This window comes from Mustela nivalis (assembly GCF_964662115.1).
Source record: "Mustela nivalis genome assembly, chromosome: 1".
Taxonomy (NCBI): Eukaryota; Metazoa; Chordata; class Mammalia; order Carnivora; family Mustelidae; genus Mustela; species Mustela nivalis.
Window position 1 is genome coordinate 75,200,338 of NC_139020.1, and position 26,014 is coordinate 75,226,351.

At 36.8% G+C, this 26,014-nt stretch overlaps 1 protein-coding gene and 1 long non-coding RNA gene across 2 annotated transcripts; both read left to right on the forward strand.

The window, feature by feature from the left end:
* Positions 1-25,104, forward strand: SELENOT (selenoprotein T). The gene is made up of 6 exons (XM_082682421.1): positions 1-266; positions 19,357-19,467; positions 20,088-20,214; positions 22,721-22,808; positions 23,714-23,867; positions 24,375-25,104. Exons 1-5 carry the CDS (start codon positions 130-132, stop codon positions 23,836-23,838), a joined length of 588 nt encoding a protein of 195 aa, XP_082538547.1. The 5' UTR covers positions 1-129; the 3' UTR covers positions 23,839-23,867; positions 24,375-25,104.
* Positions 10,286-15,258, forward strand: LOC309840398. Its single transcript, XR_014298577.1, has 2 exons — positions 10,286-11,083; positions 11,294-15,258. It is a non-coding gene; the product is annotated as an uncharacterized lncRNA (long non-coding RNA).
* Positions 25,105-26,014: the final 910 nt, after the last annotated feature.

The window sequence follows — 26,014 nt, forward strand, 5'->3', positions numbered from 1 at the left end:
TCCGCTTCCCTCCCGACCTTGCCGGATCGCGCCTGCGCGGTGGGGAGCTGCTCGCAGCTCCCGCTCGGCCTTGGGCTGGCTGGCTGCAGTCTCCGTTTGAGCGCGGCCGAAGCGGCTGGCTCGCTTAAGATGAGGTTTCTGCTCGTTCTCCTGGTGGCGGCGGCGGCGGTGATCCGCAGCGATGCCTCGGCCAACCTGGGCGGCGTGCCTAGCAAAAGATTAAAGATGCAGTACGCCACGGGGCCGCTGCTGAAGTTCCAGATTTGGTGAGTATGTGTGCCGGGCCCCGCAGCGCCGTCGCGCCTCTGCGAGGCCCCTGTCGCTACGCGAGGCCCCGGCTTCGCGGCCTAGCGGGCTGAACCTCCCTCGGCCCGGAAGAACGGCGCCGGGAGCCTTTCGTAGCTTGCCTCCCCCGGGGTCCTTGCCGGGACTGCCAGGCCGCCCTTCTCTCCTCCAGGCATAACCGTTCTCTTGGCTCAGTTCTTTTTTGCCTCCTAGAATGGTGGGAGTGGGGGAGGAGGGCACGGGAAGGTTAAGTACTGAAAGGCGAAGACGTGGGGCCGCTTGTCAGGACGGAGGGCCGGTCGGCGGCGTCACGCCATGGCCACCCGGCTGCCTGCGGAGGTGGGCATGAGTTGGCGCAGCGTCGGCGGACGGGCGCGTGCGTTTGCCGCCCAGGGCCCCTTTCCTCTCCCCTTTCCCAGGGTTATGCCCGGCGCCCTCGCTGCCCTCCCTGGGCGAAGGTTAATTCGGGTCGTTGGAGGAGACCCGCGAGTGACAGACGCCTGTTCTCCAGGACCTCCCGGGGTGACTGTTGAGTGAGGAGTGGGGATTCTGACAGCTGGAGGGCGCCGAGACGTCCAGGGAGACTGATTTCTCACTTTGCAGTTTCCAAAATGTCTTTAAAAAGGAGCACGTTGCTCTTCCGACAGTGTGGTTCACTCCCAGACAACTCTTACCTGTTCCCCCCAACTCCCCTGACACTCGCCTCCCAGGAGTTGCCGATACCCGCATGTCTCTTGTGCATTCAGAGAAACCGAAAAAAAAAAGAAAAAAAAAAACCAAAAAAACCAAAAACCCTTCAAATCTCTTGTGCATTCAGAGAAACCGAAAAAAAAAAGAAAAAAAAAAACCAAAAAAACCAAAAACCCTAAATCAGGAAAAAAAAAATCCCAGCAGTTTTCGACTTTGTACTGTAAGTTATTTTGTCGTTAACCTGGTTAAGTGTTAGAACCCGAGCAGTGATGCATGTAATACGGTAGGTAGGGTTGGGGGAAGATTTGAAAGGTAAACTAGAATTGTAAAATGGTAGAAATTAGAATCCTGTATAGCAAAAGATGACGTTTTTTCAAGATCATAGCCTTTTTAAAACTTTTATTAATTTAAGTGTACTAAAGGTTAGATTTCCTGTGTACCCAACTATTTTTTTGCTTATCCTTTAAAGAGTAAGCAAATATTTAAATTTAAAAAATCAATTTAAGTTACCCTTACAGTCAGAAAGTGAGATGGTGAGATGAGACTTTATTTTTGGAGTGAAAACTATAAAACCTTTGCACTTTCCTCCTGATTTAAAACAAAACAAAACAAAACCAGAACAACTCCCTGTATTGTTTACTGTGTGGCCAGCATATATCATTTTCATATAATACTGTAAATGGGAGTTATGACTTGACCATTGCAACTTTTCCCATAATTTTTTTTTTTTAATTAGAAAGTGGCTGTCATTTTTTTCAGCCTATAATTATTGTTAAGGATTGTGATACTTTGGATTAAGTAATTTTAAAAGACTGCATTTCCAGGGTATGTAATTTTTCTGTTTCCTACTTTTGCACCTCCTGTTTTGTGCTTTTCCAAAGTACTCTTCTTTTAAGTTGATTCTATTGGAATACTTCTCAGATAATTTAACAAGTGTACCTTCCACTGAGGATGTTCATAACAACTATAGGGAAGGGCATTTAGTTCTTCAGTTAAAATTTTTATAAAGTCTTAAGTACTTCACTTGAGTTTCTGATACATAGTTTCTCTGTCATTTTTTTTTCCTTCTTTTTTTTTTCCTTTAAGTACAAACTGGTCCCAAAAGTATAATAAGAGTTTTCTTTTGCAGTAACCCAGAGCATATTACATACAAAAGTTCTTCAGTTTTGTTTTTTAATCGTAGATGAGAAAGAATTTTACTAGTATGCCCTCCGTATACAGGTATATTAAGCTTGTTTTTGGTACTTTTTTCCCCAGAGATTGATCTGTATATAGTAAATTGAATATTGTGTTTCTGGTTTTGGTAGACTCTCTTGGATGTTCATTTGCGAGTTTGGGAAAGAAGGGGAAGCTAAAACAATTGAGGATAAATATGTGAGCATTCTTTTAATTCTGTTTGAAATCTGAGTGCTATAAAATGAAGTTTTTCATTAATTATCACTGTGAACAAAGGAGAGAGCTATTTTTACCTTCTTTTCAATTGCTTTTGTCCTTTATTTTATGAGTGCTCTTTATTTAACTGTAGCTCAGTATATCATCTATTAATTGTGTCATTTTTATAATTGCTAATAGAATAAGACAGCGGCACAACACACAAATGGAATTAAAGGGAGAGAGTGTGCCAAACAGCTTCCAACAAACGTTCCTATTCTATATTCATGTATTTTTTTCAATAAATACTCATTCAGTACCTGCTTGTGCCAGGGATTAAAGATAACCCTGGTGAATAATATAGATATGGTCCTCCATGAAGCTTCCAGAAGTGCACAGTATTGCATTACACATCTAAGTCTTTGGTTTATGTCAATCGATGGAGCAATATAATTAGATGAGTTTAATAACATTGATTTCATATTTGGGAGAAAAACTTACCCTGCTTACTTGGATGTTTAAACATTGAACATTAACAAAAAGGAAGTTCTCTATTCAGAGCTTAAAATGAAGGCCCCCTGTAACATTTTTCCTTTCTTGTGATTTTTATGTATAAATGCATTTTATGTGTAAATGTATACTGACAGATAATTGGTTGACAGATGTTTGTATGCATGTTTTATTTTCCCCATATATGAGATTTAACATGTAGTCATACCTACAGCATTCAATCAGTTGTAGTTTATTTATTTTTGATTTTTTAAAGATTTAATTTATTTGACAGAGATCACAAGTAGGCAGCAGGTGGAGAAAGAAGGGGAAGCAGGCTCCCTGCTGAGCAGAGAGCCTGATGGGGGGCTTGATCCCAGGACCCTGAGATCATGGCAAAAAAAAAAAAAAAAAAAAAAAACCTAAAAATAAAAAATAAAAATAGGGGTACCTTGGTGGCTCAATGGGTTAAAGCCTCTGCCTTCAGCTTAGGTCATGATCCCAGGATCCTGGGATCAAGTCCCGTATTAGGCTCTCTGCTCAGGTAGGGAGCCTGCTTCCTCCTCTCTCTCTCTCTCTCTCTCTCTCTCTCTCTGCCTGCCTCTCTGCCTACTGGTGATCTCTCTCTCTCTCTCTCTCTCTGTCAAATAAATAAATAAATAAATCTTAAAAAAAAAATAAAGAGCTTACTGGGTACAGCTCTTTGCAGTTAATCCTTATTTGGATTTTTAGTGATTGATTCACTAAGAATAATAAATTAAAGATTGCAAAATAAGCAAATACAGAATTTTCCAATTTTTGTTAATTTAAGAATCCACTGCTATAATTTTAGGGCAACCAACTTCTAAAAGTATTTTTAAAAGGTTAATGAAACAACTATTCCAAGAACAGAGTTTTATTTAAATTATGCACACTCACACTTTGCTTTCATGATATGGAGGCAAGAAAATAAAGACCTAAGGCTGATTTGGATGTTGATATTTGCTGAGATTAGTAAAAGGATGAGTTGAAGAAATCTGAGAAATTGGAGCCCTAAAGATCATGTTAGTTACCATAGACTTATATTAGCATATTCAAATATTTGACTTACTCCGTGCAGGTACTTTGGTTCTTGGAATTCAGTTTTATCCTAGACATCATAGATAAGAGTAGAAAGAACTCATTAATCCATGGACAACATATAAAATTAGAGTTGTGTTCAGTGCTGTAAAGGAAAGGTTATATGTTGTATGAGACGGACCTAGGCAGGGGATTAGGGAGAGTTTCCATGAGGAAATCAACTTTGAACTGAGATTTAAAGGATAAAATTTATTGCTAGAGAGCTTTCAAGCTGTAGGAATAACATGGTCCGTGGCCTTGTAGTAAAGAGAACGTAATTGCTTAGGAGGCCAAGGCTACTGACCTCAAAGTCCAAAGAGAAGGTGGCACAGATCCTGGAAGGTCTGGTAGACCATAAGGAAAAATCAGTTAGCCTCACTGTGGAAAAGACATTAGAGGAGACAAAGAATATAGATAATGGAGAAACCATTTAGGGGGATCATTGGGAGGTGCCCAGGTGAGAGATGATGGAACTTGGAATACAGTGGTGGTAGTAGAACTAGAATGTAAAGGGACAGGTTTAACAAATCTTTAGGAGATAAATTTTGGGGTTTTGGTGATGGGTTACATATCTGGGGGAAGGGAGAGGAGATATGAAGTGAGAGGTGTCAGAGACAGCTCCTGAGTTCTGGAGTTGTGCTGTGCCATTCACTAGAATGATAAACAAAGGAGACAAATTTTATGACTTTTTTTTTTCTTTTTGGTGGGAAGGAATGGGAGGAATCCTGAGTTTTTAAAACGATAACAGGGGAATATCCTACAAAGAAATTTTTGTCTCCCCAAAATAGCCATAGTAACTAAAACTAAAAACTTATTTTTAATTTTCATTTATTTATTTATTTTAAAGATTTCATGTATCTATTTGTCAGGGAAAGGAAGAGAGAGGGGCACAGGCTGGGGGAGTGATAGGCAGAGGGAGAAGCAGGCTCTGGATGAGGATTCTATCCTAGGACCCCGGGATCATGACCTGAGCCAAAGGCAGACTTTAACCGGCTAAGCCACTCAGGGGTCCCTAAAACTTAAATACCAGTAACTAAATAATTTTTAAATAACTAAAAAATTTAAATACCAGTTACTGCATTTCACCAAACCTAAGATATGATGGATTTTAAGGTACACCATTATTTTATATGTCCCTCAGAGGGAGAAAAATACTGCCGTTTAAATTGTGACACAGATGATTTTAAGATAAATACTGATTTTTCACAATGATAGGAGAAATGTACTTCTTAGAATCATTGAAATAAAGGAGTAGTAAGTTGATTCAGATAGAAGAGTACTAATGGAGTGTTGCTGGAGAACAAATAAAATGCTGGCTGCTACACCTACTGCTATGTTAGATTTTTTAAGTTTTCTGTAATTACTTAGAACTTAGTCACCATTTTGTTTTGTTTGTTTTGTTTTTTACTATTTAAACAAAAAAAAACCTGCAGTATCTAACTGAATAATGTACAGTTAATAGTGGTTTGTACTTAATAATGTACAAAGTACTTTAGTCCAAAGCTTTTAGAGGTAGGTAAAATATGAATGGTTTTAAAGGTTTTATCTCCTCTTACAGAGAAATTGAAACATTCTTTCCTTACCATTTGCCATTAAGGTAAATGGTGGAAATCAAATTGAATGTATCATTTGGAAATACCAAGATAACCTCATAAATTTTGAATAGTATAGTTACTGGAAAACTGTATTTATTTACTGCTCTAACAGTTCAGAGTTCCAGGTTCTTATTTGATTTGACTCTTACCTTCTGAATGACTTCCCGGAAATTATTGAATCTCTTTAGTTGCTCTCAACTTGTTTGTCAGTAACATGACAATGTGGGTTGCATTCCAATTACTAATATTCTGTTACTGTTTTATACTGTTAGGAAGCTTCAAGGCAAAAAATGAAAGTATGCATATGTGTTTCATTTCTGTCACCTTTTCTGCTCTCCGTAAAGGGAAATCAAGTCATGTTTTCACATATCATAGCTTGATTGGGATGCAGCCCAAGATTGGTGAGGAAGAAATCTTGCCATGGGTTTTATCAAGAACTTGGTTCTTGAAAAACTTGAGGTTTTATCAAGAACTACTGATGAAATCAAATCCTCATTTTTTTTATGACCTTTTTTACATGCTACTTGTTTTCCCCTTTTGTCCAGGGAAGATGAATATTTATTTTTTCTATTTAGGAAGATAAATATTTGTTTTTTACTAATTGTTTGAAAGCCCATTGTCTGATGGGGGAAACAGAGACATGTTAAACAATATTACAGTAAAGTGTCCTGTTCAGAGTGTTCTAAAAGAGGTCATAATGGAGGGCTTTAAAACCCTAGGGGAAAGAAAGGTTATTCAGGGAGAGTTGAAAGGCTTTGACAGGAGGAAATGAAGTCTTGAAGGGTATGGGGAAAGCACCAGGAGATGTAGAGAAAGAGCTTTATAAAAGTTAAGGGAAGATCATATGTAAATGAAGCTGACTCAGCACAGAGAAGGGGGAGGGGACAGGAAATAAATCTGGAGGCATATAATCTATTAAAAACTAGCGCAGCATAAATGCAATCATTTATCAAGTTTTGTTGTAATGTGTTATTTTTATTGTCTTTAATGTTGTGATGAGAACTTTGGTAAATTTTACTCTGAGACTTCCGTCTTTTAAAAAAATGAAATTAGTTTTCTGGCTATAAAAATAATACAGGTTTCTTGTAAAAATAATAAAAAAATTGTAGGTGACATTTTTATTTTACCCTTCTAGGTTCTTTTGACTGGTCTATTAAAATGCCATAAGATAGATGAATAGCAGGAAAACATTTAATTACATACTTAGGAAAGCCCTATAAAAAACATGAAAGGCAAGAACAAGTTGGGCAATTGAGATTTATATAGTATCCTAAGTGAAGGAATAGGATGGGGGCCTGGGGCTCCAAAGGGGAGGAGGGTAATTCACAGGACAATAAGAAGAGCAGATTTTTTTTTTTTTTTAATAAAAGATTTTATTTATTTATTTATTTGTTTGTTATTTGACAGAGATCACAAGTAGGCAGAGAGGCAGGCAGAGAGAGAGAGAGAGAGAGAGAGAGAGAGAAGCAGGTTCCCCACTGAGTAGAGAACCCCTCCCAGGACCTCGGGTTCATGACCCGAGCTGAAGGCAGAGGCTTAACCCACTTAGCCACCCAGGCGCCCCAGAAGAGCAGATGTTTGATTAAATAGATGTTTGTCCTGCCACACAAGTCTTGCAGATAAAAAGTTACCCCTGTTAATAGCTTTCTGTTTGGGCCTATCCAGATTCTTTAACATAGTTTAAGGAAGCAGTGAGTTTTTTTTTCTTTGGAGTCCATTTTGTCTAAATTGCCTTCAGCTCAAAATAAGCCACATGCCAAAGTGCATATTTTGGGGTCGCATATTTTGCTCTCCCCTTAGTATACACAAGAAAGTGAAAAAATCCTTGTAGCTCTTTATTAACATTTGGAAGAACAGCCTTCAGGACAACTCTACAGACATACTGTATTATGTAATTTTACAGAAGTGATTGTGTTCATAGTTGTATGCTTTTTTTTTTTTTAATTTCCTTCCCCTCTATCACTTACTGTTCAGTAATTACAGATATGCATTAGCAAGCATAGTATTACATAAGATGAGTGTTCCTTAATTTATCTAACTAGTGCTTTTTGGTTAACTTTTAGGTTGATCCTGATTTTATACAGAATTACTTAGTGAATATCCTCATATATTGTATACTTGTCCGATAATTTCTGTAAATTAAATCCACAGAATTACAGTATTATGATTAGGTCAAAAGGTATTACATTTAAAATTTTGATATTGTTATATTAGTTAAACTCCTACTGGAAGATCTTAGAGTAGTAGGTTGAGTTTTTAAAATTTCTAGTTTATCGCACTATAATAAGAATACAACATTGAATATGTAATGAGAATATGACATTGGCTATTTTACTTACTGGACTTTCTTTGTGGTATAACATGGTCACTTGTTGCAAATGGTCTTTGTGCTGTCGGGTTTTTATTGATAACAAAACCTGATGGATGCATGAAATCTGCTAATGATAGTATTCAGATCTTCTGCAATTTTATTATTCATCTTCTATCAGTTTTCTAACCCATCAATTTTTTTAGGGCCTCAAAATATAAACATATAAATATAAATTAAAAAGTATATATATGTATATGATTCATTGCCTCAAAATATTTTTTGATTCTGCTTTTTGGTTTTGAAATTTCTGGTAGTGTTTCCTTACCTCTTACTACTGCTTCTTATAGAATATTTTTGAATATAGACTCTTATTTTGACTTCTATTTGCTGTTCCTCCATTTTTGTTTTATGATGTAGTTTCCATAGTCCCTCAGATTTTGTCTTCTTTTTTCTGTTTCTCCTCCCTGTTTCTCAAAACAAGAGAAATAGCTTCAGATATTACCAGTATTATCAATACTGTTTAACTCACTTAGCCACCCAGGCACCCCAGAAGACCAGATGTTTGATTAAATAGATGTTTGTCCTGCCACACAAGTGGCAGCTTGAGATATTATCAGATATTCATATAAATAGCTTCAGATATTATCAATATCCTCATGATGAACTGTATCCTCAGTTTACTATCTTCTTCATTAGAATTTTGCCAGCACTAAAAAGGCATGGACTTTTTTTTTTTTTTTTTTTTTGCTTTCTCTTGTTCTAGGTTCTTTCACTTTTGACTGTCTTCAGTCAGTATTTATTGGAAAAGTGAGTACAGCCTGTTGCCGTCCACTGTGGCTTGCCCTGAAATAACCTAAATGTCCCCTCTCTCCCCTCCTGCCTCCCTCCCCTCCTCCATCCATATTCCTTTCTGGACTAGTGATAGCTCTCACTTAATACTGTTCATTTCTGGTAGGTTTTTACCTGGTTGGCTTCTGTTCCAGTTTGGAAACTGTTAGGCATAGAATGTAATACATGTAAAACTTCAGTTTTGAATATAACTCTTACCAGTAACACTCTTGGCTCGGTCTTCATGCCTCTACTGCTGGGGCTAAGCTTCCAGAATTCATTGTGCTACTGCCAGTCATCTTTCTGCTGCTCTGATATCTGACACACCCTTACTTATTAGTATAGCTGCATTATCCTGTTGGTGGCTTTCTTTCCAAGATTCCTGGTTTTTTTTTTACTGAGTTTATTCTAATGTCATGTGAAATCAGTCTGCAACCAACCAGTTAATAAATATACAGGTTAAATAGGAAAGCGGTATAAAGCAGCCCAGAGATTTCTTCAGTTTGACCATTGACGCAACATAGAACACAATATATTTTTTTTATCAGACTCTTTAACAGCTTATAGAAATACACTGAGGGTGAGTTCTGTGGCATGTGAATCCTACCTTCAATTAAAAAATGTATTGAAAAGAATAAAAGCTAGGCATCATATATGGAGCATTTTAAGATGAAACAAAGAATTCTACAAAATGTGGTTGTCACTATTTATTGAATGCTTTAATCAAGTCATCTTTATTGAGTGACTGAATACCTTATAAATCTATTAATAAGTGTTTTCCAGAGTAAACAGATAAAATTCCTTCCCTAGGAAGGAGCTAAGCAATTTATAAATTCTTGGTGGAATAGTCTTTAGCAAAAGAATTCCTGGAATGTTATATGTCAGAGATACAGAACTAGAAGCTACTGACCTCTAGAATAGACAGAAGAATGGAGAGAATAAAAACAGATCACTCATAAAATTTCAGGCTTGGGGGCACCTGGGTGGCTCAGTGGGTTAAAGCCTCTGCCTTCGGCTCAGGTCATGATCCCAGGGTCCTGGGATCGAGCCCCACTCAGGCTCTCTGCTCAGTGAGGCGCATGCTTCCCTTCCTCTCTCTCTCTGCCTGCCTCTCTGCCTGCTTGTGATCTCTATCTGTCAAATAAATAAAATCTTTAAAAAAAATTTTTTTTTAGGTTTGTCACATCTTTGGAATACATTTAGTAAAGAAGCCAGGAATCTTTGAAGCTCCTTTAGGCATGAAATATGCCTGTATGTGTTTTCACTGTGGTGGCCACTGTAATGTTTCAAGATTTGAGGTTGCTAAAAGGAAATCACTTGATTTCATATAACTACTGTTCCTTAATCTGACAAGCTGATACCTTTTTGGTGCTGTTTTTGCAGCTTCTTAAAAAACTGAGCAAATTCTGGGCCACATTTTTTTTTTTTAAAAGATTTTATTTATTTATTTGACAGAGATCACAAGTAGGCAGAGAGGCAGACAGAGAGAGAGGAGGAAGCAGGCTCCCTTCCGAGCAGAGAGCCCGATGCGGGACTCGATCCCAGGACCCCGAGACCATGACCCGAGCCGAAGGCAGCGGCTCAACCCACTGAGCCACCCAGGCGCCCCCTGGGCCACATTTTAATCTTCAAAGTGTGTAGGCACTCCTGTTTGCAACTTTTAAAAACATTAATCAGTGTAGTTTATTTTTCACTCCCTAAATCCCTTGTGTGATTTGTAGAACCTTTGGAGATTTCATTCCTTAAAGCACTTAGAGCAGGTGATGCACCAGACAAATGTTTATTATTACAGTATTTCATCTACTAAACAGAACAAGGAAAAGTAAAGGTTAAATCTAAAAGCACAGCTTTCAGTGATCCGTGAGCTGTTGAACTGAGCAATGCTGTAGACGTTTAGAAAGCACAGTATTTACAAAATATCTTCCTGATTTTCTAGGTACAGTGTGGGAGAAATATTAATTGAAATTCTTAGAATGCAAGTAGTAGAAACCTTTTTTACTGGTTTGAATAATACGTTTGGAAATGCATTTTAAAATTACTGAGAGAATAATCTTAGGCAGGGATTCATCAAGGCCTTAAGACGAGCTAAAATAGAAAACTAGAAAGTGGAGAAGATGTCATTCACTCTTCCTGGGTTCACATCTGTACTTTTTTCTCAGTAAGTCGTACTTTGTCCTTTGTTTTCTCTGAAGATTCACTTATCTTCTCAGTCCTTTGAAAGATTAAACGTGTTAAATGTTCACCTTTGTGGAGATAGTCACTTTAAAATCCCATTTCTTCACTTTTAGGGAAGGATCTCAAGACTTCCTTTGACAGGTTTGCATTTTTCTGGACTGTCAGTGATGGCAAGGGGTTGGTTTCATTATGTAAACAGGATCCAGTTCTGTGTGTGGGTAAGAGGACAGTTAGAAAGGAGGTTATTTATTTTTTTTTTTAAGATTTTATTTATTTACTTGAGAGAGAGACAGTGAGAGAGAGCATGAGCGAGGAGAAGGCCAGAGAGCGAAGCAGACTTCCCATGAGCTGGGAGCCCGATGTGGGACTCGATCCCGGGACTCCGGGATCATGACCTGAGCCGAAGGCAGTCGTCCAACCAACTGAGCCACCCAGGCGTCCCAGAAAGGAGGTTATTGTAAATAAAAAGGGAAGGTGAATTCAAGAGATGCAAAAAATAGAAATCTTAAATATTTATCTCACAAATATCTGGGCTTTTGCCCTTTTTTCTTTTTTGAAATTATTATAAACATATAATGTATTATTTGTTTCAGGGGTACAGGTCTATCATTCATCAGACTTACACAACTCATAGCGCTTACCACAACACATACCCTCCCCAGTGTCCATCACCCAGCACTCCATCCTCCCACCCCACCTCCCCTCCAGCAACCCTCAGTTTGTTTCCTAAGATTTAAGAGTCTCACTGTTTGTCTCCCTCTCTGGTTTCATCTTGTTTCATTTTTTTCTCCCTTCCCCTATGATCCTCTACCTTATTTCTTAAATTCTGCATATCAGCGAGGTGCTGTGATAACTGTTTTTCTCTGATTGACTTATTTCACTTAGCATGAGGAACTCTGGTTCCATCCACGTAGTTGCAAATGGCAAGATTTCTTTTCTTTCTTTCTTTTTTTTTTTTTTTTTTTGATAGTTGTAATTTCCAGTGTGTTTGTGCACACATACACGACATCTTTTTTATCCATTCATCTATTGGTGGACATCTGGGCTCTTTCCATATTTGGGCTGTTGTGGACATCGCTGCTTAAATATTGGTGTGCAGGTATCCCTTTGGATCACTACATTTGTGTCTTTGGGGTAAATAATCAGTAGTGTAATTGCTGGGTCATAGGGCAATTTTCAGCTCTATTTTCAACTTTTTGAGGAATCTCCATACTGTTTTCTAGAATGGCTGCATCAGCTTGCATTCCCAACAGTGTGGGAGGGCTCCCTTCTCTCTCTCTGCATCCTTGCCAACATCTGTTATTTCCTGACTTGTTAATTTAGCCATTCTGACCAGTGTAGGGTGGTATCTCATTGTGGTCTTGATTTGTATTTTTCTGATGCCGAGTGATGTTGAGCACTTTTTCATGTGCTTTGTTGGCCATTTGGATGTCTTCTTTGCAGAAATGTCTGTTCATGTCTTCTGCCCATTTCTTGATTGGGTTATTCTTTGGGTGTTGGGTTTAATAAGTTCTTTATAGATTTTGGATACTAGCCCTTTATCTGATATGTCGTTTGTGAATATCTTCTTCCATTCTGTTGGTTTTGTTGATTATTAACTTTGCTGTGCAAAAGCTTTTGATCTTGATGAAGTCCCAACAGTTCATTTTTGCCTTTGTTTCCCTTGCCTTTGAGATGTGTCCAGCAAGAAGTTGCTGCAACTGAGGTCAAAGAGGTTGCTGCCTGTTTTCTTCTCAAGGATTTTGATGGGTTCCTATCTCACATTTAGGTCTGTCATCCATTTTGAGTCTATTTTTGTGTATGGTGTAAGGAAATGGTCCAGTTTCATTCTTCTGCATGTGGTTGTCCAATTTTTCTGACAGCATTTGTTGAAGAGACTTGTCTTTTTTTTTCCATTGGATGTTCTTTACTGCTTGGTCAAAGATTAGTTGACCATAGAGTTGAGAGTCCATTTCTGGGTTCTCTATTCTGTTCCATTGATCTATGTGTCTGTTTTTGTGCCAGTACCATACTGTCTTAATGATTACAGCTTTGTATTAGAGCTTGAAGTCTGGAATTGTGATGCCACCAGCTTTGGTTTTCATTTTCAACATTCCTTTGGGAATTTGGGGTCTTTTCTTGTTCCATACAAATTCTAGGATAATTTGTTCCAGTTCTGTGAAAAAAAGTTGATAGTATTTTGATAGGGATTACATTGAATGTGTAGATTGCTCTAGGTAGCTAATTCCATACACATTTTAACAATATTTCTTCGGCACATCCATGAGCATGGAACGTTTTTCCATTTCTTTGTGTGTTCCTCAATTTCTTTCATGCCCCGTTTTCCTTTAATAAGAAGATGTGAGAGATTGGGGTTTGTGATAGGTTCAAGTTTGATACAAGTATTTGACTACAGTTAGGGGCAAACATAATGTAGAAAGGGGAAAAGAGGGGTGGTTGGCTTAGTGAATCAGGACGCTGAATACATGATGTACTCAAAAAAGCACAGAATCTATTTGAAATAGTATAGACAGGGCATTTTCTTTATTTCTTAAATTTCCTTACACATAGATCATCTAATTTGTATACAGGTCTTTTCTTTTAGAGAAGTACTGTGAAAAATATTTTAAAGTGAGCAATTGCAAAAGTAGACTCCATATAGTAAGACATTTCTGTATTACTAGGCATTTGCAAAGTGATTAGGACTTAATGTTAAGATTTCAGAGTTTAAATCTTCTTCTTAAGGACCTTTGTTCCCATGGCAGGAGGAAGAGGCAGGTGCTGCAGCATATTTTTAGCATGTTTCCATATTTATGTGTTGGGGGTATAGTCGAATCCAGAGTTTTCCTCACAGACCCAAAAAGAATGAAGTAAGTTGAAAAGAGCTGGGTGTGTAATAAAAGTGAAAATGACTGGGTCCTCACCATGTGTGCCTTGAATTTCACATTTTGTCCACCTCAGTAAACACCAGGGTATGTTTTGTTTTGGAAAACATCTGTCAGCAGTAGAGATTGGTATTTTAAAACAGGAAAATTGATTTTGGGAAAACAGTTATATAGGAAAAAGTTCCTTAGGTTTTCTTCACAATTCTGAAGGCAATGATAGGGAGGAAAATTTCTTATATGTAAGTAAACTTGTCTAAAAATATGTTGTATCAGTTTTGTAAACTGTTTCATCTTTCAGAAGTAAATAGGTAAAGTTTTGTGGGTTTTTTTGGTTTGTTTTTTGTTGAAGTATGATTTGCATGTTAGTTTCGATCTCCTGTTGGATTTGTAGGTGTTCGGAATGGTTTGATAACTATCTAACTGAACTCCTGCAACCTGATGTCATCTCAGTCTGCTACTCCTCCGCCATCTTGACTCAAATCCTAGCATGTTAGTTTCAGGTGTACACATAAACAGTCAATATTTTATGTAGTGCAAAATGATTGCCACCGTAAGTCCAGATAATAGTAATCACCATATAGTCACAGTTTTTTTTCTTGTGATGAGAACTTTTAAGATCCATTCTCCTACCTACTTTTAAATATGCCATATACTATTATTAACTATAGTCACTATGCTGTACATTCCATCCTCATGACTTACATGTTTTATAACTGGAAATTTGAAAAAAAATACAGTTTTAAAGTCCTTTTTGGATTTTAAGATTATGGGCTAATTCCATTTGGAGTTCGATCCAAAGGTCTGAGACCATACCGAAGACTTGGGACTGGGAGGATGGAGGATAGAGCTAGGATTCTGCGCACAGCAGCCAGAAAAGTAGGTGAGTAGGAGGAATCCGACCAGAAGTGTTGCCTGCACATAGGTTCACCTCTCTAGCTGGGCTTCTTTGGGCTTCCCTTGGCAACAGATTGGCACTTGGAGAGCAAATATGAGGGACTTCTGGAGCCCCACAGGTTTTAGTTCTTCCAGAGGGAGAATCTCTAGATGTTCATCATGGAAAAACCTCAGAGATCTCTGCCATCAAGAGGTCAACTATTTGGGTACTTGCTGGTGGCATTTTGACCAAAGGGAACTTAGTTCCTGGACAGAGGGGAGAAGAACTCTTACATCATCAACTCTCTTATTTGGGTCTAGTGGAAAGGGCTAGGATCTCAAATCACAAAGTCCATGTCTCTCAGCCCTGACTGAAGACATCATCTGTGTCACCCATCACTACATACCCAGTGTCTAACATAGTGCTTGACATGTAGTAGGCACTCAGTAAGTATTTGAGTGAGTGAATTAATAAATAGTACATATGGATGTATAACCATGGAAAGTCACTTCATCTCTTTGGGCTTCATATTTTCCCCTTCATCTATTAAAAAAAAAGTTTCAACTCAATTTTGTCTCCAGCTCTCACAATGTTTCATTAAAAGTTAGAGACTATCCCTAGGGCACATAGTACATTATATGTGAGTAAAAATAATTAAAAATTGAAAAAAAAATAAAAGAGAATGTCATTTTAGATAATTAATTCCGTGTAAATACTGATGCAGAGTTGAGGATATTGAAATCAGTTGCCATTTCTTGGTTTCATGGTAGTTAGGCATATAGGTGTTTTTTGTAATATCCTCAAAACAAAAGCAACGTTAAAATTTTTCTTTTTTAAATATTTTATTTATTTATTTGACAGACAGAGATTACAAGTAGGCAAAGAGGCAGGCAGAGAGAGAGAGAGAGGAGGAAGCAGGCTCCCTGTGGAGCAGAGAGCCCGATGTGGGGCTCTGTCCCAGAACCCTGGGATCATGACCTGAGCCGAAGGCAGAGGTTTTAACTCACTGAGCCACCCAGGTGCCCCCAAAATTTTCTTATAGAGAAAGCAGCTGTGACAAAATAGTACGATTTGGTCACTCTAACAGTCATAATAAAATACTAAATAAGGTGAATGTTTACTAAACATAAAGTATGTAGAGCGTAAGTTATTTTAAGTATTTAGCTGTAGAGATTTGTTGCCCTTTGCAAAAATTTCATACTTTTTAGGGACTAATCTCTTGTGAAATTTTTATTCTAAATGTGGAGGAAGTATTAATGTAAAGGAAACTGGTGACTTACTTTCTCTCTCTTTTTTTCCCCCTGAAAAGTGAGTTTTTTCTTTTTTTAAATTTTCTTTTATTTATTTATTTATTTTAGATTTTATTTATTTATTTGACAGATAGAGATCACAAGTAGGCAGAGAGGCAGGCAGAGAGAGAGAGAGAGGAGGAAGCAGGCTCCCTGCAGAGCAGAGATCCTGATGTTGGGCTTGATCCCAGGATCATGACTTGAGCAGAAGGCAGAGGCTTTAACCCATTGAGCCACCCAGGAGCCTCAAGTGAGGTTTTTCTTAAACTGAGATCTACGGGGACACCTGGGTGGCTCACTTGTTTAAGCGACTGCCTTCGGCTCAGGTCATGATTCTGGAGTCCCCAGATCGGAGCAGGGAGTCTGCTTGTCCCACTGACCTTTCTCCACTCGTGCTCTCTCTTTCTCTCTCTCTCAAATAAATAAATAAAATCTTAAAAAAAAATTGAGATCTATTAATATTTGGACTGTTATACCCTTCCAGATATAAACCTAATCCTGGTAGTTGGTATGTTTCTCCTTGATGACAGTGATTGACAAAGTGGGCATCTTAGGTTTTACATTACTGTTACTTAATTACTGATTCTGCTTCCTCTGTACTTTCCTTGCTTTATGTGTTCCTTGACTTAGACTATAATGCAGGCAAGTGCTTAATGCTCTTACCTGAATTTGTAAGCTCTTCTCCTGATTTGGTGGTACCATCTTTTTTTTTCTCTCAGCATTATTGAACTATGATTGACAAAAGAAATTATGTGTAGATAAGGTGATGATTATATTGTGAAATGATTACCACAGTAAGGTTAGTTAAGAGTGTGCCCACTCACAAAGTCATATAATTAGCTTTTTTAATTGGGTGAGAACATTTAATATTTATTCCCTAAGCAACTTCCAAGTATACAAAACAGTTTGTTAGCTACAGTCACCTTGCTGTAAAAAGTAGATCCCTAGAATTTGTTTTATAACTGAAGGTTTGTATCCTTCCACCAGTATCTCCCCATTTTGCCTCTTCCACAGCACCTGACAACCACCAGTCTACTTTCCATGTCTCTGAGCTTGGCTTTCTTATGATTCTGTGTAAAATGAGATACAATTTGTGTTTCTCTGTCTTATTTCACTTAGCATAATGCCTTCAAGTTTTATCCATATTGTTGCAAATGGTAGGATTTTTTTTTTTTCTGAATAATATCCTTATGTGTATTTATACCACATTTTCTTTACCCATTCATCTGTCAATGGACGTTTGTTTAAGTTGTTTCCATGTCTTGGCTATTTTAAGTAATGCTAAAATGAACATGACGGTACAGATACCTCTTGAAGAGAGTGATTTCATTTTCTTCCAGGTATATCTAGAAGTGGAATTTCTAGATCATATGGTAGTTCTATGTTCAATTTTTTGAGGAACTTCTAAAATGTATTCCTAGTGGTTGCTCCATTTACATTCCCACCAACAGTGCACAAGGATTACCATCCTTGCCAACACATACTATTTCTTTTGTCTTTTTGATGACAGGCATCCTAACAGGTATGGGGGTGTACTCTCTGTGATTTTGGTTTGCATTTCCCTGTTGATTAGTGATGTGGAGCACCTTCTCATGTATCTGTTGGCTGTTTTTATGTCATCTTTGGAAAAGTATCTGTTCTGGTCCTTTTGCCCATGTTTAGTCAGATTATTGACTTTTGGCTATTTGAGTTCTATGAATTCCTTATGTTTTGGATATTAACCCTTTTATCAGATATCTGATGTGCAAATATTTTCTTCCATTCTGTAGGTTTCCTGTTCATTTTGTTGATGGCTTCCTTTGCTGTGCAGAAGCTTTTTAGTTTGATGTAGTCCCACTTGTTTATTTTGTTTTTGATACCTTTTATGATCTAATCCACAAAATCATTGCCAAGACTAATGTCAAGGAGCTTATTACCCAGTGTTTTCTTCTAGAAGGCCTATGGTTTCAGGTGTTAGGTTCAAGTCTTTAATCCATTTTGAGTTCATTTTTATGTATGGTGGGAGATAGTTGGTCCATTTTCATTCGTCTTTAATCCATTTTGAGTTCATTTTTATGTATGGTGGGAGATAGTTGGTCCATTTTCATTCTTTTCAGGTTGTTGACAGTTTTCCCAACACCATTTGTTAAAGAGACTGGCCTTTCTTCAGTTTTGGCTCCTTTGTTTTAAATTAATTGGCTATATTTCTGTGGGTTTATTTCTGCCCTCTTGATTCTGCCCCACACTGATCTATGTGTCTGTTTTTGGGCTACTATACAATTTTGATCACTATAGCTTTGTAATGTAGTTTGACATAGGCAGCATGGTGCCTCCAGCTTTGTTCTTCCTTCTCAAGATTGTTTGGACTATTCCGGGTTTTTTATGGTTCCATACAAATTGTAGGATTGTTTGTTCTACTTCTGTGAGTAGAAGTTTTGATTGAGATTGCACTGAATCTGTAAATTTTGTTTGGCAGTGTGGACATTTTAACAATATCAGTTCTGATCTGTGAACACAAGATATCTTTCATTTATTTGTGTCTTCAATTTTTTTTTAGTTTTCAGTGTCTCCTCCCCCTACAGGTGCACTCTGGTGGCCTTTTCCCCTTTTGCTGGGGAAACATATATCCACAGCATAGTTTTTTAGAAATTTTAATGGAGATATTTGATGCTGTTGACTTAATTTCTTCAGTACTGTTATGGATTGCTGTCATACTGCTGAAAATTATCTTTCCAATGTTTGTTTTCCTTTGCAAAGTAGAAGCAAATTTTAAATCAGAACTTAAAAAGAGTTTTTTAAGTTCCTTTTATTGTGATTGAGCAGGCATGTTTGCCCACTTAGGGGCAGAGTAGGAACAAGAACCAGTTTCAAGTCTCATGCCTTCATCTTTTTTTTTTTTTTTTTCTTAAGATTTTATTTGTTGATTTGACAGATAGAGATCACAAGTAGACAGAGAGGCAGGCAGAGAGAAGAGAGAGGGAAGCAGGCTCCCTGCTGAGCAGAGAGCCCTATGCGGGACTCAATCCCAGGACCCTGAGATCATGACCTGAGCCGAAGGCAGTGGCTTAACCCACTGAGCCACCCAGGCGCCCGCCTTCATCTTTTTTAAGCTTCCTGGGCCCCAGTTTTGAAAGTCCCTATTTCAGATGTGTAAGAGTTGTTTTCGTTTCAGTATTTATACTCATTGATACCCCCGCAAAAAGCAAGTTGATTTGAAAGCTCAAAATATGCTGCCATATATGAATAGTTATTTGCTGCTGCCCAACAATGACCCTAATCTATTAAGTTTAATGTTCTAATAGATGGATATACATGGTAGGGAGGTAAATATGTGAAATTTATGAATAAACCTCCGTGTTGCCATCATCCAGCATCAGTTGTTATTACTTTGTCACTGTTCTTGGGAAACAGTTTTTTATACATGGCAATATTCATGCTTTGTCTAAATGCAAAGTAAGTGTAGGCATATTCTAAATTGATTAACAGAAGCACTTTTATTTTTCTGCAGTGTTTCCTGAGGTTATAGGCGGGTGTTTGAGGAGTACATGCGGGTTATAAGCCAGCGGTACCCAGACATCCGCATTGAAGGAGAAAATTACCTCCCTCAACCCATATATAGGTAAGTAAATTTCAGTAACTTAAAAGGAATTTTTAAAGTGAATTTTTTTCACTTTTGAGTAAACCTTTGTGAATTGGTTCAGTTAACTTCTCGGTTATTATAATTTCTTAGTTGGCTACAATAAACAGAACACTGTTTTATAAGTATCAAGTTTATTTGATCCAAATATGGAAGAATTTTTTTGTTAAGAAGGAAGAAAGAAGGATTATTTCAGAGATGGTAACCTTCTAAGGATATGTTTTCTTACATAATTTTTATTGCAGAAATAGACCAAGAACTCCTGAATTTTTGTATAGAGTCAGTGGTATAAAATTCTGTACTGTTAAATATTTTTAAAGCCTAATGCTATATAATTTTGCTAGTTATAATAAACATTTTGTTTTAAGTTTCCGCATTAAACTTTAGTTACTATCTTTTTCACTACTTATAATTTAGTAACCTTTAGATTTGGTGTCTAGAAAATGTCTATGCACATATACTTGAGTTTTGAGTTCCATTTATTTGTGTCTTCAGTTTTTTTCAACAGTGTCTTAAAGTTTTGTTGTGTCTTAAACAGTGTCTTAAAGTTGAATTAGGTGAAAAATTATGGCTTCTGATGAATTTCTTTTTTCTTTCAATAGACACATAGCATCTTTCCTGTCAGTCTTCAAACTAGTATTAATAGGCTTAATAATTGTTGGCAAGGATCCTTTTGCTTTCTTTGGCATGCAAGCTCCTAGCATCTGGCAGTGGGGCCAAGAAAATAAGGTATGTAACCTAATAGTTTGATAGTTGCAAGTTTTTTTGGTTGTCAGTGAAAATATTTCAATGACTTGTTTGTTTGGTTTTCTAAGTACTTGTTGCTGATTCACCTGTTCACTTGTATTATTTCAGCTTCAATCACTTTTTAATCTTGGGGCATGGTGCTTAGCCTTTCTTGACCTTAGTTTTTTGTTTGTGATTTTTTTTCTTGGCCTTAGATTTTATAATTATATATTAGGAATGATTAGGTCTTTTTTTTTTCTTTTAAATATTTGAAGGATAAGGAGGTATAACTTTAGTAGAAACTGGACACAAAATAATTTAATACCTGATATTAATTATATAGATTAGGTCAAATCATATCCAACAGAATATAATACACATATAATGTAGGCCTTTTAATTAATGGCTTTATTCACATTAAAAATGACATTTTCATGGATTTGTTTTTATTAAAATTTTCTGTTTTTATTATTCGTCCTTTGACTCTTCTGTTAATCTCTCTCTCTATATGTATATATATAAATTGTGCTTTTTCTTTTTTCTTTTGTAGGGTCTTGCTGTGGCATGCATTCTTTTTAGATTTCTTTAATTTGTTTTACTTAAAATCATCTTTTCTAGAGGGTCTTTCTGCTTTGAGGAATGGTACTAATTGTATTTCTCCCTAGGATAGGTTGCTTAGGTTTCCTTCTAAGGAGTAGTCTGTTTTGGAGTCCTCTGTCTGGTCCTGTTCTTTAGTTCTAGGCTCAAACCACCTTTAGTGGACTCCTGCATATCTCTGCTTCTTTTTCTTAGGGAACCACTTAATTCCAGTAACAGGCAGGACTTCTTAACATAAACATAAAACCCTCAGGTGTTACCTCTTACTGAACTAGGTCTCTAGCCATTATTAGTAAGATTGATATGCACAAGATTAAGAATTGGAAGTTAAGTACTCATGATGTTTTGTGTTATATTTATTGATTCTGTTGATTCCAGCTTTAATACATTTTACTTGTGAAGACATGTAACATTATCAATCTACTGTGGAAAAGGAATGTACTTGAAAGCTAGAGCTTTGATGACACTTCTTATATATTGTTTCTATGAAAATATACTTAATGTTCCCAAATGCAAGGGTAATGTCTATGAAATCAAGCCCATCTAGCTTAAGTGAGACTGGGGGGAGAGCTTTTTCTCACTTGCTCTGGGCATTTTTATTTACTTTTTTTGAAATAACTTGCTGTGAATTGACATCCTCATTACTTCCTGTTTTTTAGTCTGGTGATTTTGTTAAAACCTTTCTGTCCACCAAGGAACTTCTGGTCTCTTTGAAAGAGTATAGATTTGCCTTCAAAAGGGGAGCAAGTATAATTTAATATGCTAGTGCTTTCTAATCTACTTTTTTCTTATTTGACTTAATTTGTTTGGAACTTGGACAGGTTGTATTCAATACATGGAGTTGCTGATTATTGCATCACTTAGTCTCTTGTGAATTCATGCCTTATATTAGAAAAATAGTGAAATGAACTCTTCTTATGCTGGTATTCTTTCGTTTAGCTTATTAAGGCTATTATGAAACTTCTAGAAATTCTGTCTCTGCATTATGAATATATATTCTTCAGTGTGTATAAAGTTATGAATTAATGTTGCATTTTCCTTGTTCTGTTATGTTCTTTGAACATACAGAATGGCAATAAGAGCCTGTATAGAAACTTTTTTTAAAAAGATTTTATTGGGCGCCTGGGTGGCTCAGTGGGTTAAGCCGCTGCCTTCGGCTCAGGTCATGATCTCAGAGTCCTGGGATCAAGTCCCGCATCGGGCTCTCTGCTCAGCGGAGAGCCTGCTTCCCTCTCTCTCTCTGCCTGCCTCTCCATCTACTTGTGATTTCTCTCTGTCAAATAAATAAATAAAATCTTTAAAAAAAAAAAAATAAGATTTTATTTATTTATTTATTTGTTTGTTTATTCATTAGAGAGAGAGTGAAAGTACGGTGAGGAGTGGGGGAGGTGGGGGGAGAAGAGGGAGGAGAATCTCAGACAGGTTCTGTGCTGAGCACAGAGCCAGACATGAGGCTTGATACCGTGACCCTTAGATCATGACCTGAGGTGAAACTAAGAGTCAGATGCCTAACTGGCTGAGCCACCCAGGCGCCCTGTCCCCTGTATAGAAACTTTTTAAAGTAGATTTAAAAATAGCTATTACCGGAGGCATCTGGGTGGCTTAGTCAGTTAAGTGTTTTCCTTTGACTCAGGTCATGATCCCAGGGTCCTGGGATCGAGTTCTGCATCAGGCTCCCTGCTTAGCGGGAAGCCTGCTTCTTCCTCTCCCTCTTGTCTGCTGCTCTGACTACTTCTGATCTCACTCTTTCTCTCTCTCTCAAAAATAAACGAGTAAAATATTTTTAAAAATAAAAACAGCTATTACCAAATAAAAATGAGATTCTATATTTTAAAAATTACTGTGTCTTCAGTTGTCATGTTTTGCCTTTAAAATAACTTTGTGTGCTGTACTTAATTATATTTTCTTTTAGGTCTATGCATGTATGATGGTTTTCTTCTTGAGCAACATGATTGAGAACCAGTGTATGTCAACAGGTGCATTTGAGATAACTTTGAATGGTGGGTTCTGAATAGTTTGCATTCTGTAACATATTTAAATGATTTATAATGACCATTTGGCTTTTCTGTTTTTCATAATATGCAAAACTATCACCTTATATGGTCCTCACCTCCTGTAGCTTGAGAATTATATCCATATGATGACCTCTAGAGAGCTCTAGATCTTTCCTAGGTGCTATATCCAAGAATCTTATGCTATTCCCAGACTGTTGATTACCTCTGCTTCCTGTACTCCAGTTTGCTTTTGCCCTGGCATTGCTCATTTATTTATAATGGCACCATTATCATTCTACCCAGTTGCCCATGTCAGAAAGCTAGGATAACCTCAGTTTCTCCCTTACTCTCCATATCTAGTGGTTCACCAAGTCTGATTCTTAATTCTACCTTCTACATTTCTCAGAGTTCTACTCCTGTTTATATTTATCACGATTACCCTAGTTCAAGTCACAATTATTTTGTTACCCTCTAATACATTCTCTAAACCAGAGGTTGTCCAATATTACTCTCTGGCACTTTATAGTTTGTTGACCCTGATCTACTCCCTGCTCACCTCTCCAGCTTCCATTCTACCCCTCTTCTGTATTTCAGCTCTCACTTTTAATGACAGTATTTCTTAATTTTAGTGATATCTCTCACTTTCAATAATAATAGGGCTCTTTTCTAGCCTCTTATATCCCTCAGCATCTTCTAGTTTTACTTCTTAGTGCACAGTTGTGATTTCTAGCTATATGTGTAGTGCTTTTTGTGCCTCCCCTATTAGAAACACCATAGCAGCAAGAAGGGTAACTCTTTGGTTCACTACTGTATCCCCAACTGTAATGACAATAATTTGTGGAATGAATGTTTATTATAGAATCATCTTTAATTTTAAGGGGTGGTACTATTTATTTTTATTTTTATTATAGATGTGCCTGTGTGGTCTAAGCTGGAATCTGGTCACCTCCCATCCATGCAACAGCTTGTTCAAATTCTTGACAATGAAATGAAGCTTAATGTGCATATGGATTCAATCCCACATCATAGATCATAGCCCCACCTATCAGCACTGAAAACTCTTTTGTAAGTAGTTTAAAAATACAGTAACCAGTTATAGGTATCATTCTCATCACAAATCAGTAAGATACTAGATATTCCATATATTACCATTTGAGTTCCCAATTTAAGATGTAATATATGGGTGTTTTCTTTATTAAAATTTATGAAGTGATAAGAGCATTTGGACCTGCCCGAACAAGGTAAGGTTATGCTACTAATTTTATCTTCAAGGCTTAATAACCTGGGCCCATCACATCATTTTTTTGATTGGAACTCTTAATAGTCAGAGTCGGTATATTATTCTAGAATATTTATATACATATCTTCTCTTTACTTGCAAATAACTAGTTTCTAAGAGTATGCAGAATCTTTTAACATGCTCGAGATAGAAAATTATAAGCAAGTGTGTGTGAACACAGAGAGGTGGATGTTAGTTAACTTTTGCATTCCGGAGATGTTCTCAGGTATTATCAATGAGTTGATTTTATAAGAGTGAATTTTGAAATAAGATAATCTTCTTTTCTCTTTCAGACATTAAGGAATTTTTTGCAAGAGCAGCGTGACTGACATTATGAAGGCCTGTACTGAAGACAGCAAGCTGTTAGTACAGACCAGATGCTTTTTGGCAGGCTCGTTGTACCTCTTGAAAAACCTCAATGCAAGACAGTTTTTCAGTGCTGGCACATTTTGGAATTCTGCACATTCGTGGAGTGCAATAATACTGTATAGCTTTTTTTTCTTCCCCAAATCCACTCAGTTAACAGTTTTTAAAAAATGTAGACATTACCACTTGTACCGTTTTTTCCTTAGTCATATTTGGAAAAGTAGAAAATGGAGTTACAATTTGACTTTCTTTTCAAAGATGTCTGTTAAATCTGTTGTGATTTTATATGAATTTTCCTTTTTTATAGTTTAAAATTGATCTTTTTGGGAATACAGCTGAAGTTCCCAAATACTTTATAAGAGTATATCAGGCATCTTTAATTTGGTCATTTCCAATTTATAGTTTTCAAAATACTGCAGATTGTGAACAGTGCATTATATGAGATTATGGGGGGAAATCCTATATCCAGAGTACTCTACCAGTTTGTGTGTATGTGCGTGTGTGCGTGTGTGATTACCAGAGAATTACTAAAAGACCAACTGCTTTTTAAATACTGTTAATGTAGTTCAAGTGTCTTGCCTTGACCAATCTAATGAGTTGATTAACTGGGCCTTTATACTTAACTCAATAAAAAACTAAGCAGATGTAAGTTAAAAAGTTTGAATTTATTGCCCAGCGTACCTATTAACATTATATTAAAAAGTTTCTTCCTCAATTTTTGTTTTTGACTTACAGATAATTTCATAAGGAACATACTTCAGTTTTATACACAAATAGTAAGTCACTTACCATTTTTAGGGTAGTTGAAACTCAGTTCCCTTGAAAGATCAGTTAAATCTCTTTACAACATTAATTTTCAGTGAGTAGAGAGTACTTGTCTAGTAATTTAACTTGTTTAACATCATATATCAGAATTTTATTATATTTAAGGAACAAAGTTAGAAAGTTTTTTATTCAGTGAATTTAATATCTTTTCAGAGTTCTAAAAAGATAGTTTTTTTTTAAGCAGGAAACTTAAACTGCTGTACTATAAAGGCAATTAGCAAAAATAGGATCATAATATAGAAAAATAGTCATATATCAGCAATCTTAACATATTTTAGCTTCCATATGGGAATAGAAAAGGTAGATCTAGATTTGTTGCTAGAAATAAAGGGATTTGAGGAAAAATTATGAAACAATTCAACATTTGGTCTACCAAACACTTAGCATAATGGTATACTTCATTTGTCACTGAATATTTGTTGAATTAATGTCTGGTATTCATGATTTTACAGCCTCAAGGTGGAACATACTATAATCTCTAGTTAACAAGAAGGTAGTCTGATAATTCACTGCAGAAAATTAATTTTACGACTTCTCTTTTTAATTAGGACTGCAGAACTATTAACCCAAGTTGATATAGTGGCAAGAGTCAGTAGAGGTTAAGCTGGAAGTTACTTAGAGGTTATTATTCAGGTTTACTATTTTATAAGGCTGGTCAGACTTAAAGCCTCATTACTTTCATTTGTAGAAGCCCAAAACAAATTATCTGTCTTCTGCACATTGAACACAGTGCTCAGCATGC